General features: G+C 49.2%; 4 protein-coding genes across 9 annotated transcripts; 1 reads left to right on the top strand and 3 right to left on the bottom strand.

The window, feature by feature from the left end:
* Nucleotides 1–1690: 1690 nt before the first annotated feature.
* Nucleotides 1691–2636, bottom strand: FOXG_21746 (uncharacterized protein; the record flags this gene model as incomplete). The annotated part of the gene is made up of 3 exons (XM_018402101.1): nt 1691–1894; nt 1944–2282; nt 2334–2636. 3 exons carry the CDS (start codon nt 2634–2636, stop codon nt 1691–1693), a joined length of 846 nt encoding a protein of 281 aa, XP_018254733.1.
* Nucleotides 2637–4477: 1841 nt separating this feature from the next.
* Nucleotides 4478–4925, bottom strand: FOXG_21745 (uncharacterized protein; the record flags this gene model as incomplete). Its single annotated transcript, XM_018402100.1, has 2 exons — nt 4478–4590; nt 4646–4925. 2 exons carry the CDS (start codon nt 4923–4925, stop codon nt 4478–4480), a joined length of 393 nt encoding a protein of 130 aa, XP_018254732.1.
* A 270-nt stretch (nt 4926–5195) lies between these two features.
* On the top strand, nt 5196–6441 carry FOXG_14480 (uncharacterized protein; the record flags this gene model as incomplete). Its single annotated transcript, XM_018394533.1, has 2 exons — nt 5196–6182; nt 6235–6441. 2 exons carry the CDS (start codon nt 5196–5198, stop codon nt 6439–6441), a joined length of 1194 nt encoding a protein of 397 aa, XP_018254731.1.
* A 273-nt stretch (nt 6442–6714) lies between these two features.
* FOXG_21744 (uncharacterized protein) lies at nt 6715–8322 on the bottom strand (the record flags this gene model as incomplete). Of its 6 annotated transcripts, XM_018402097.1 has the most annotated exons (7): nt 8245–8322; nt 8037–8154; nt 7832–7980; nt 7721–7777; nt 7530–7673; nt 7047–7472; nt 6715–6993 (listed from the first exon to the last, which is right to left on the bottom strand). In XM_018402097.1, exons 1-7 carry the CDS (start codon nt 8268–8270, stop codon nt 6930–6932), a joined length of 984 nt encoding a protein of 327 aa, XP_018254728.1. In that variant the 5' UTR covers nt 8271–8322. The 6 variants fall into 6 exon arrangements, with proteins under 6 accessions (XP_018254728.1, XP_018254727.1, XP_018254726.1 ...); XM_018402096.1 differs by having other exon boundaries at nt 7047–7673; XM_018402095.1 differs by having other exon boundaries at nt 6808–6993; nt 8037–8322.
* Nucleotides 8323–11496: the final 3174 nt, after the last annotated feature.

Here is an 11496-nt window from a genome sequence, read left to right as displayed (position 1 = left end):
CTGGCGGCGGTGCTACTACATCCTTCCGGCAATGCTTCAAATGCGATATTGTCCCGCGGTATTGGCCGTTGCGACGGTTGTTCGTGGACCTCGTTATGCCCGTCCCCTGTTGAAAGTTGTCCCAAACGTCGGCATCCATGTAGGTGAAGTCTTTCAAAGACACCTCATGTAACATCTCGTATTCCTCATCGCGTTCCGACTATGCCGATGAGCCCTTGATAAGAAGCGCATCTCCGGACATCCTGCGAGGTGGGTTTTGCTGCAAGTCGTCGCCCAGCCAGCATTCAACGCACCTGCTGCATCACCTCGTCAATGACGATCTGCTAGGTAATACCGTTCCGCTTGACCTTGAGGAAGCTCTTAGAGTATGGCGTCATGGTCATTAGGTCGGCTCCAGGTTGCACTTCGTTCGTTTAAGAAAAGCTGAGGATCCTGGACAAAAATTGCAGTCCATCCTCTTCAAGCCTGGACTGCTGGTATTTGCGACTAGTGACACTGAGGATTGTTCCTAATATTCGTGTCAGTAACAAACGACGCCTAAGGAGAACTGCCCGTGCCTGGATCTCGGATGTCTGTGCTTGCGTGCGCGGATACGCAGCACGATAAAAAGAATATTGACTAGTCCCTATATCTTGTTTCCCTGCCTGTTACCGTCGCTGACCCTTCGTTCCTTTTCTATCCTTGGCAAATTTCATCTGTTCCCCGTTAGAGCTTCATTTGGCATCCTCGCCTGTATTTGGACTTGCACCAAGAAATACCAGCGCTCTGAGAGCATGTGGAACGTCACGCGTGGCGCAGCCTACCCACCTGCTTCCCAACCGACATAGACTCCGGTATCATCTTCGCTTTCGGATACCGCTCTCCCCTAGCCTCCAAGCCCGTAAACGTCTTAGCTAAGGCTATCTACAAGATCGTCGACGGGTAAGGCCGAATTTGACTGCCACATGCTTGAAGATACCGTTTGCCAGGTGGTCACGAGTTTGTCGATGCTGGACAACGGACCTTTATGCAGTATGTGGTTTGCGGGCTGCCTAAAGACAAGTTTTGGACGATGCTGCGGTGTGTGTGGGATGTTATTGTTCGTGAGATGGACGCCAAGACGTGGAAGCCGATTTAACTTGCTTCGAGCATGTAACAATAATGTCTTATGGTGGAGTATATGGAACTCTACTTGGATTGATCTAGCCCAGTTCCGTGCATTGGCATCGTGCACCCAGACCTGGCCAGTCTGCTCTTGCCCCCGCGTGTAGTGCGGCAGGAACAAGCACTTGTGTTGCAGGACACTAAACCTGTTGATGCTCGCGATATCTGGGCTCGAATATTTTGCTTCCTGCCTCCCGGCCTTTCACCTCATCCCTTACCTAGTTGACATGGTGAGCATCACTGATAGTAGAGAGTCACTATCTGAGTAGAATTTGCGGCCGACTTTATGCCACACATCCGAATCACATTCCCACAATAAGCTATCCGCCATCCCTTACGCGTCCTTCTCTAGAAGGGGCATGAGTTGACAAAACGGGATAGGGAGCTTGACTATTCATGATTCGCCAACTGCTTGGACAAACTTTGCCGACTTAACCCATACAAGTATAGGCGTAGGTCGGTAAAAGGAGAAAGTCGTCGATGCTCACTGCAACTCAACACATCGATCGTATGCAAAAGAGTGAGGTTTTGTAAACTTGTCACCCAATTACACAGGATCCAGCGTTTCTTGACTAGGCATACAAAATGGATAATCGCGGGTGTCTTCGTCTTCGTTGAGGCGCCATTGTGAAGTTTGCAACTGCCGCTGCGGCTGCAGTTTGAGTTCTACCTCGGGACTTCGATGAAACTCAATAGGGACCAGTGACGCGCTCTGAAATACATCATAAGCGGCAAAGGTTGAGGCAGTAGCCTTATGTGTTAGCGATGGCTCCTCACCGCTGCTGTGGTTTGTAACTCACCAAAAGCCCATAGTCGGTGGACGACGGAAGCAAGAAGACGAAGGCCGCCAATGTCAGTACAATTCGTGCCATAAGATACCCCTTCTCCATCCGACCAGGCTTTCTGTCTGACATAGGCTGGTTCTTCTCTGCAACCACGCTTATCCATTCCCAGATAAAATAAATATGGTACCCGCTGGCCGACACCTTCGCAAGTATGAGGCCATGGCTTGAGATTGCAAGCAGCTGGAATATAACCCCGAGCTGGAGCAAAACCCAAGCAATACCAAAACCAGACCAAATGTGCCAGGGGTTGAAGATGCGCATACTTGGTTGCCAAGTGAAGGTCGATATCATGGCCTGGATGGTTGTTAGCCATGGGTCTTGGTCTTTTGATCACAGTTGGCATACCTCATGAAACAAATTAGTAGATATGATCCAAGCCGCGAGTATCGTGGTGTAAGGCTCGCCATGAACGAAGGTTAAAACTGCAAGGGCTGACGTCGTTGCGAATGTAGTGGACACGAATAGGAATATCCGCCAAAAAAACCGCTTAGGGTGTCGTTCCCTGTAACAAGAGAACGCGCTCGGTGCTTTAGGCTTGCATATCTTGTTCAGTCGCCAGTAGATAAGCCGCGCCAAAGATATCAGACATGAAGTATAGCTGAGTATGAGAGTGACCAAGACAGGGATACTAGGTGACGGCCAGGACATTTTTGCAACGTAATGAAGAAGACACTGACAAGTAGATGAGAAAGATGTCTAGTCTGCCTCATCTGTTGCAGGCCAGTAGAGCATTCATATGTCGGCCAAGACCATGGTCCCGAAGATTAAGAGGGAGACAATCCCAGTCAGTCGGCCTCTCACTGAACAGAACAAAGTCTTCGGGGAGCGGAGCGATCCTCGTTGGTCAGTACTCACAACGAGCTTAACTAGTGTTCCATGATCCATGTCCTACGAGCTTCAAGTTCCGGCAGCCGTTCCGTCCCATGCACCGACCTTCTCACCCTTCCCTTTTCGCTTAGGGATTCCTGCATCAGCCTTTCCGTTTGGAAGACGAGGTTGCTAGTATTTTGTTATGTTGACTTTGTTTTTAGACGAGAGTATAGCCCAGTTGTTTTGCGCGTTTGGTACCTCAGCCTCTGTCGAAGAGTGAAGATTGAAGTTTTCGTACTGTAAGGAGGATTCTGCGCGTAGAATCTCTGCGTAGACACTGACGACGGCGAACTGCTACACCTAGCGGGTCACATCCTTGCTATATCGCGTGGCGCTGATGATCTACCAGGGTCCGAGAGACTGTTTCCACCGAATCAAAAACTATATTTGTTTGTGGAGGATCCCGCCTCAGCCGACACCGTCACCCCACACCCCCACTGTTCTTTAACGTTGCTCCTGTCTCTTTTGGCGCAGCTGTTCCACTAGTACAGCAGTTCCAATGGCACAGTTGTTCCACTGGCACAGTTGACCCATCGACGCTGGGGTTCCACTTATCGCCTGACGCGACTTTGTTCTCTCATCAACTCATCAACCCATAAGTTAGGCATCAATGCGGGGTTGCACGGCCTTGTCCCCATTTTTCTTCATTACATCGGGTGAATGTTGCCCTCCAGGGTTTCTTCTCAATTCATTTGCCTATCCTACCCTATCATAAATCTAATCGCTTTCAACACCAAGCGTAGATGACCGAGGTGAGTGTCGGCAAGGCTGCCGGGAATTCGTGTACTGACTGGTATCCCAGTCAAACGAGAATGCAGGCAACTCTGAAACCACAAACGGTGAATTTGTCATGATAGACCAGAAAATATTTGGAACATCAAGTCGCGATCGTCTGATGTCTTGGAAAGCTGGTGGGGGTCGAATAAATATTGATGGACAATTCAAGGCTACAGCTTCTACCCAAGACAATGTTGATCTTCCCAAAGGGACCTATCTCGCAGTAGAAGCAACCAAATTCAAATGTGTATATAAATAAGGAAGATTAATCGGCGGAGGGAAATACACGACTCGCTTTCCATCCCTGGGAATGGCTAAGAATGATCCTCACAATCGCATCACTGCCCTCATAGCTACGGACCTTGACCGTATCTGCCAGCACCCCATTCTCAAAACAGTCGCTATCTATCATGCCTTGGAAAAGAAAATCCCCCATCACCATCCGCAACGCATCTCGTGAGCCTCGTCTCGCCTCTGCTATACCTGCCGCACATTCCTTGGAGACAATTAAATCTAAAACAAAATCGCCCATGACATTCGGCCAGAACAGACAGATTGTTTGTGTTGAAGATTTCTCGCGTTCACTCTTCCAAACTTCAGTTTCTTGCAAACCCCTTTGAAGGAGATCGCTGAGTATCATAGTGAGATTTGCTCGAGCCGCCAGCTGCATGGGGTGAAATTGGTCATTTGGAGGTTCGAAACGGCGCAGCTGAACGCCAGGCGCTTCGACCCTCTGCCTTTTGGCTGGCCTCTCCTCGCTTGGGATGGGGAAATCTCCTGACGGTAAATGCTGTGGTGGGTCTAGAGCGACTTCCGGGGTTTCGACTTGATGAGAGAATGACTCAAGAGTGCTTGCGGAATGCGTTGTAATCTTGACAAGTAGTTTTGATGTTGTTGATGCCAGGATTGAGCCTCGTCTTGTGGGAAGCTTCTGCTGTGAAGTAGATCACGCCTTCTACTAGTATTTAGCGGCAACCATTAATGAAGCTGGAAATCACTTCCAAACTCACCATATACGGCCAAATACCTGTCATGGCCCTGCAAGGCCTTGCAGTATTTTAGCCAGTTTTCAAAAAATGAGAACTTTGGGTTGCGTCGAGCTTTCTGAATCAAGACTGGTGTGTACTTTGAAATATTGCTGCGAGCCCCAAAGGTCGCAATGAAGACGAGATCTGGAAATGTGTAATCATTGAGCTTGGTATGCCTTAGCTTATTGATATCTAGTACGGCTCTTTGAATGTTATGACGGGGGAAAAGCTGAGTCGAATATAGGTCTTTGGCAGCATCCATCGGAAGATAGAGGCGATGTTCGCGTTGAACCTAAATGAAATTGGAACAAGAGTTCGTATGGAACAGTTTTCCTTCGGTCTTGGCGAAGTGGGGCGCTGCGGATAAATTATTCGGAGCGCTTCGGCTTTCGGCCAAACCTCACTAGCCAGACGTGGCTGCTACAGATAGCGGCTAAAACCGAGTAGGGAATGTAACCTAACCTAACCTTTTCTTCTTTGTCTTAGGTAACCTGGTTGGAAATTTAGGAAACTCTGGACTTTTGGTGCAACCATGACAGTCTATTCCTTACCGCTTCCTTCCGCAGAGCCCACGACGCCACCAGCTGCCGGCTCCAGCCGTCACGGATCTCCTTTCGGTAGCCCCCTGGAATGTCGCCCGAAATTCACAGTAAAGCGAAAAGCCGACAGCCGTCCGCTAATTCTATCCAAACGACATCAAGCTTCTCCCGCCAGCCGACAACAAGTGGAACACTCACACATCCTACCAGGTGCTTTCAGAAATACTTTTGCTGCGGGTTCTGGCGATTCTCCATCTTCTCCTTTAACAATATCATTAGAGGGCCTGGTCCGTAAAGATAGAGAACGACTGTATGTTCACCCTTTACAATGGACGATGCAGCATCTTCTTGTACTTCATTGCCAATTCGTGGACCACACTCGGACGCCCGATAAAATGTTTGAGCGACCTGAAGCGAATGGTCCGAGAAATACTCCACAAAACCACCAATTAACAATCCCGCCAACCGCCGCAACCGCTTTGAACCAGTTGCAGACAAAGTTCCATGATCCGACAGTGAGGGTATGGGCTGTTGAGGTTTTCCTTACTGCTTACAAACTCATCAGTCCAAGGCCGCCGAGTAGCTCGATCTTCGAATCACTTCAACTTCGTTACGGAAAGCACCTAGAAATCCTTAAAGTGGGCCGTGTTTACTCACAACCATCCATGGTTTTGGCTTACATAGATCTGGACAATGTTAGATCACTACGGCGGGCCACAGTCTACACCAAATGGTATCGGGAGCTTTTCAAGCAATGGCCTGATAACAAGCCTGTGAGAGCAATTTTGAAGAAAAGGTTACGCCGAATGCAACCTCGAGAACGGCAATATGATCCGTTCTTACTGCCGGTTCTAGTAGCTTTAGGGCAAGAGAGGCGGCGACGTAGCTTTGTTAGCGGTATTCCTGACCCATTTTCAGGAGCACACGAGCCGCCGTCAAGCCCAAATCTGCCGCAGGGCACGAGACGAGCCTCTACAAATGTAGGTTTCTGTCTCCACAACTGTTTTCTATTACTAAAACAGTGCTGTTTAGGTTACTATCTTAGCTACAACCAGTCATGATCCGGAACACATTTGGGCATACACTGTTGAATTCACCGATGCCTTTCTAGACTGCTTTGACGACCCTTCCAAGCCCTGCGAAGCGGATCAATTATCCATATCACACTCAAGAATACCACTCTCACCGATTGAGGTGACCACGACAATGCTGCTGGAGACCCTTGCCACGAAGCATTAGCCCAGCAGAGATAGGCCAATGGGAATGGCCAAGAAGCCAGGACTATTAGACCCTTGTCGCATTGCGGCCAATCGACGACCTCCATTTCCGGGTAACAACCGCAAGGCTGCACATCGAGGAATGGCTGAGGTTGACTATGAGTCCGAGGATTTACTAGGTTGTCCATAGAGTCGTTTGGGGTTTGTCGGTTTCGGTTCAGGAGTAACATATGATAACAAGTCAAGTAAGGAAGCCCACATTAGTGAAACTGTCTGGTACAAGCGTTTTGTAATGGTCGACTTGCTACTACTAACACGAGGACCAAGAAGAGTGATGACTAGACTGGAAGGAACAAGGTGAGAATTGTATGGGCTCGGCGAGAGCAAGGCAATAACTAGCGAAGTGTATGTATCTTTAGCTTCAGAGCCCTTTGGACGTTGGCCTACTGGGCGTAATAGATTTGGGTGTATGTGTGTGTGTGTGTGTGTGTGTGTGTGTGTGTGTGACTGTCAACTCGAAAGAACTGAAGAGCTTCTAGAGGCGGTCCCGGGTTTCCTTGCCGTCCAAATATATCTTTATCGGTCGTCAGTGACTGCCCCGTCAGCCGCAGGTATAACAAGACTTACATTCTACAATATGCATGGTAACTCCGCATACATATCTCTTTGTTAACTCTATCGCAAAGACCTTCCACCTCTTCTTTGGACATGCCAAGCATTCTTACCATAGCTGCGCACGATAGAGCTGTGAGACCGCTAGAGAGCCCTACATTAAACCATCTCGCTGCTTCTTTCTCAGTCGCGTCTTCGGGCCAAGGATTGTAACAAGCTCTGATAACTGTTTCACTGATATCTACGAAGCCAGCCAGTGCAAGCTGCCGTCGCGTTTTCTCGGGGTTTACTCTCATTGGGCGGCCGTACTGATCCATTGCGTCGAGAAGTTTTGAGGCCCATTCACTTAGAGCACTGTCGGTCGGAAGAGAATCGTCGTCACACTGTGGGGTCCAATCGATTTCGACTTGCTCCATGCAGCCCCACCCAGGCTTCAGGTGTCTTACTAAGGGGTTAGCCAAGGTTAGCGAGCAGGGACTCATGGCGGATGCAACCAACATGATCATCTTTTTGTACAGATCTGGCCAGTTTTGAATACTGCCGAAGAGTGTTCGGACATGCATGAAGTCCCAGTCCAGGTCAACCGTGTCCCAAGAACCCTCAAGGTCGAATGGTTTCGGAGGTGCCATGGTCCGTGGAATCCTTGGCGATATGAGTCAGCGAAACTGATATCTTTTGGCTGCACTTACATCTTAGGCTGTATCATATTGAAGTCGAGACCCTGTACGTGCATATGGGGATATTTTCTGTAGCAGTTTGTAAGATTGAACGCCAAGTTGTCTACTCCTTGACCGACTCACTCAGAGAGTTCTATGGACCAGATTCCCGTGCCTGTGCCGAGATCGAGGATCCTCAACGGCTGCTCCACGTCCAACGAAGCCGAGAACAGATGGTTCTTGCGAACTACTAAGAAGAACTTGTGCAAAATGTCTAGGCGAGCCAGCTCTTCCTTTGCGCAAACGAAGTTAGGTTCATCGGAGCCGAGATGGGCGTACTTGCACTAACTTTGTCGATTGGGAATATGTAATTCTCCCTGGGTAGATTTCCGCTCTTTCCATACCAGCGGCCATAATAAAAGTAAAGATCTTGGAGTTTTTGCGGCACCCGATAGTCGGCCAGATCGCTATGACAGCATGTCAGTACAAGAAGATGGCCTGCGTTGTAGGCAATGTGGAGCAGATATCTCAATGAAAGGCGAAAATTTGAGCTGTACCTAGTGTTGTTATGGCTTCCTGGCATACTGAGAGAGTGTGTAATTCTCTCTGGTTGCCTTGCAACAGGCTCATGTCAGCGTCATGTTGAAGAACAATCTCCGCCCAGAGGTGTGGAGACAGTTAGTCCACATGCATTTCCAGTCATGTGACATTTACTTCCCCAAATGGCTAGCCCGCTTCAGCTCGACAAAAGTGGAAAAAATGGATGAAGAGTTGGGTCACAAAATATCACATCTGACACCAGCGCTGCCCTCAAATCGAACAAATTAAATCCGGAGCCATATTTGAGATTATTGGCAACCCTCAACGCTACATTTGTTGTTTAAAACATTTATTTAAGTATTTCAAATATTTCTAATCTTACCCTCTATGCTCTCCATGTTACTATGTCCAATCTTCCACTACACCTCGTTTCCCCCCCTTGCTGTCGCCCCCAGCTTTACCGCACCATGTCTGACCCAATTCTTCAGGTATTACAACTTCTCCAATGTTTCTGTCGTCATCGTCAACTTGGCGAGACTGAACGACCTGTCGCAATCAGTTGCCATTGCCGGTATCGCGAGTATATCGAGAGCCAACTGGCTGACCATCGGAAATTGTCCCTGGTGAGCCATCCACCACTCGATTGGATCCTCAGCCTCTTGCGGCTCTAGCCGCAGATACCTCTCAAGCTCACTTCCCATCGCTGTAGTCTTTGCTGTCCTGCTCTTCACCTACTGCTTGAGCATACTGTTTACCGGGGTTCTCTGCGGCACGCTTGGGGATGCCGTAGTCTTAACAATTGCCCCTCGCTGCTCATTCACTGACCGGTTGCAGCGGTACCAGCGGTCCAGGTAGTCAGATAGTCCATCTTTGGCGTCCCTCGCCCAGACAACCTGTTCTTCCGATGCCCGATTCACCTCCAGATAGCTCTTGCCCAGTGATGGATGGAGAATGGTGGATGCGGCAAACAACGGTGACTCTCCAAGATTGGTATAGTATTCATTGAGTTTCTGCCAGGCGGTGATGATGGAGAGTCTCAGATAGCGTCGGAGATCCTTCTTCATATCATCAACTGCTGATGATTCTAATGGCTTGCCTCATCCATCATCACATTGTCCCGAGTCACGACCTGGCAAGGAGCTTTGCATTGGCTTTCGCAGATGTGTGTCCATCTTGCATTCCCTAAATCTAGCAGGAATCTGCCGGTTCCGGTCTGGTCGCTCTCGACCTAGCTCGACCTATGAGTTGGTATTCTCTCTGTTTGCCTCGTCTGGAACAGCATGGTAGAACAACTTCCGATCCACAAGGTGTTCCAGCAAGTATTTCATGCCTGTCATCACCTCCCAAAGCCATCCATGTCCATTACCTCCTTCGCTGCCCAGCCCTGCGTTCTCATAGTTTGCAGGTACAATGGCTCAATAATATGTTTGATTTCCGCCAACAGTCTCCAGTCATTCCCCTTCAACATGTCGGCCTCCGGTAGCCTTTTCTCCACCTCTGGATGGACTAAGGATGCCCTGATGTCTCCCTGCTTAACGAACGCTCGAAAGATCATGAGATAAGTGAAGTTACATCTCGTGTCGTTGTTCATAACAACTTCTAGCTCTGCTGTATACTCACCCGCCAGGAGATATTTTTGTGCTTCGTCGTTCTCGCGTGAGATCCTCTCAAAGAACCCACACTTCTGAGGGGAAGATCTGATGAAATTGGCAACATTGTGGATCATTCCCGCCGGCCATTTCTTTCTCCAGCGTCGTAGGTCATCCTCGCGCCGGCCGAGAAGGTCGAAGACCTGCTATTCGGCCTTGAAAGCCTTGAAATCTTTGCTGTAAAGGAAAGCACGAGCAACCAGGTTCAATATATGCCCAAGAATCACTGCGAGATTTCCTCCGCTGTGACATCCGAGCTGGCGACGGAGTCGCAGTAGGCGCGACTGGTGCTTGCCCTGGAGGTCAAGAAAATGAGCTGTGACTGCCATGACAGCGTGCCGATTGGGTGATGTCCACAGGTCGAACCCTAGATAGATTCTAGGAAGGACATTTGAGAGCTCCTGCGTGATCTCATCCTTCTAAGACTCGTACATGACATCCAGCAAACGGCCCATCGATTGCCGGTTCCTTGGGATCTGGTCAGGTAGGTGGGGTCAAGTTGGCACGCGAGTTGCTGAAAGAATGTATCGCTAAAGAAAGAAAAAGAACATTGGTGTCGATCAGAAGTCCCAGGCTCAGTTCTCAGATCATCTTGACTCTAGCAAGCGGCACGGCGCTGTACTGCAAGAGCCGTCACTTGGGCCGTTCAAATCCATTGGTTGACGGGTCTCTACCAGCGCCTTGACTGCTCTCGAAGATCCTGTGGAACCTACGTTGGTCAACGGTGCTCAAGCTCGCGACGTCACATTCACATACTAGCGGGGGTGGTCAGCTGCCGAACTCGTAGCAGCAGCGACGAAGAACTCGGGCTGACCCCCTTCGCGTCGCACAAACGATAGGCCCCGTAAGGAATCAATGGGCTGTCGTTAGTGTCGATCTCAACGAGAAAAGATCCATGGCGCTTGATCCAGCTCTTTCGGCCTTTCGACCCTTGCCGGGACAAGGACTCGTCCAAAACATATCATTTGTTCCTTCATACTGCTCGCAGAAGATCTGCAACGGTAGGGAGGTCTGGTGAAGCCACCCGCGTAGTCAGCTCGAATTGACTTGCCAGATTTCTCGGTGGGCGGAGAAGAGCAAAGGCGGAGGGTGGAGAAGGAAGCATAATGTCGTTGGATTCTATCGGGTTAGGCGTCGATCGGCAAGGAATCGCACACATCGAGGAGAGCTAAACGGACTAGCACTAACGCGGTTTGATGTTGTGGGGGCGTGGGATCGTGAGAGTTAAGAAGCTACCTTCCCTTTAGCCACTTCGAAGGCATTGTGGGGGGTAGCACACTAACGTAAGATCTGAATCATGACTCTGATTGGCCATATCCACTCACCAGACCCTGATATCCACCAGGTTCCGGGTAAGCTCCAAAGACGCTCGACAGCCTGGCAGATCCGACCTTTGATCGTATATCATTTACCAAATATATCAAATGTTATTCCAAATCCAGGGTTTTGGATTCGTTTGATTTGAAATAAGATTTTGGCATATTTGATTGATTTGTTTGGCAGTTTGTTTGATTGCATTTGATCTGTGGGCAGCGCTGGAAGAAACCTGCTGTAAGCATTGAGAAACGTCATGTAGAATTGGAGAAGAGGAGCCCATGATTGGAAATACACGTCGACACA

The sequence above is a fragment of the Fusarium oxysporum genome, chromosome 15 (assembly GCF_000149955.1).
Source record: "Fusarium oxysporum f. sp. lycopersici 4287 chromosome 15, whole genome shotgun sequence".
In the NCBI taxonomy this organism is placed as follows: Eukaryota; Fungi; Ascomycota; class Sordariomycetes; order Hypocreales; family Nectriaceae; genus Fusarium; species Fusarium oxysporum.
This window is presented reverse-complemented; position numbering and strand designations above follow the sequence as displayed.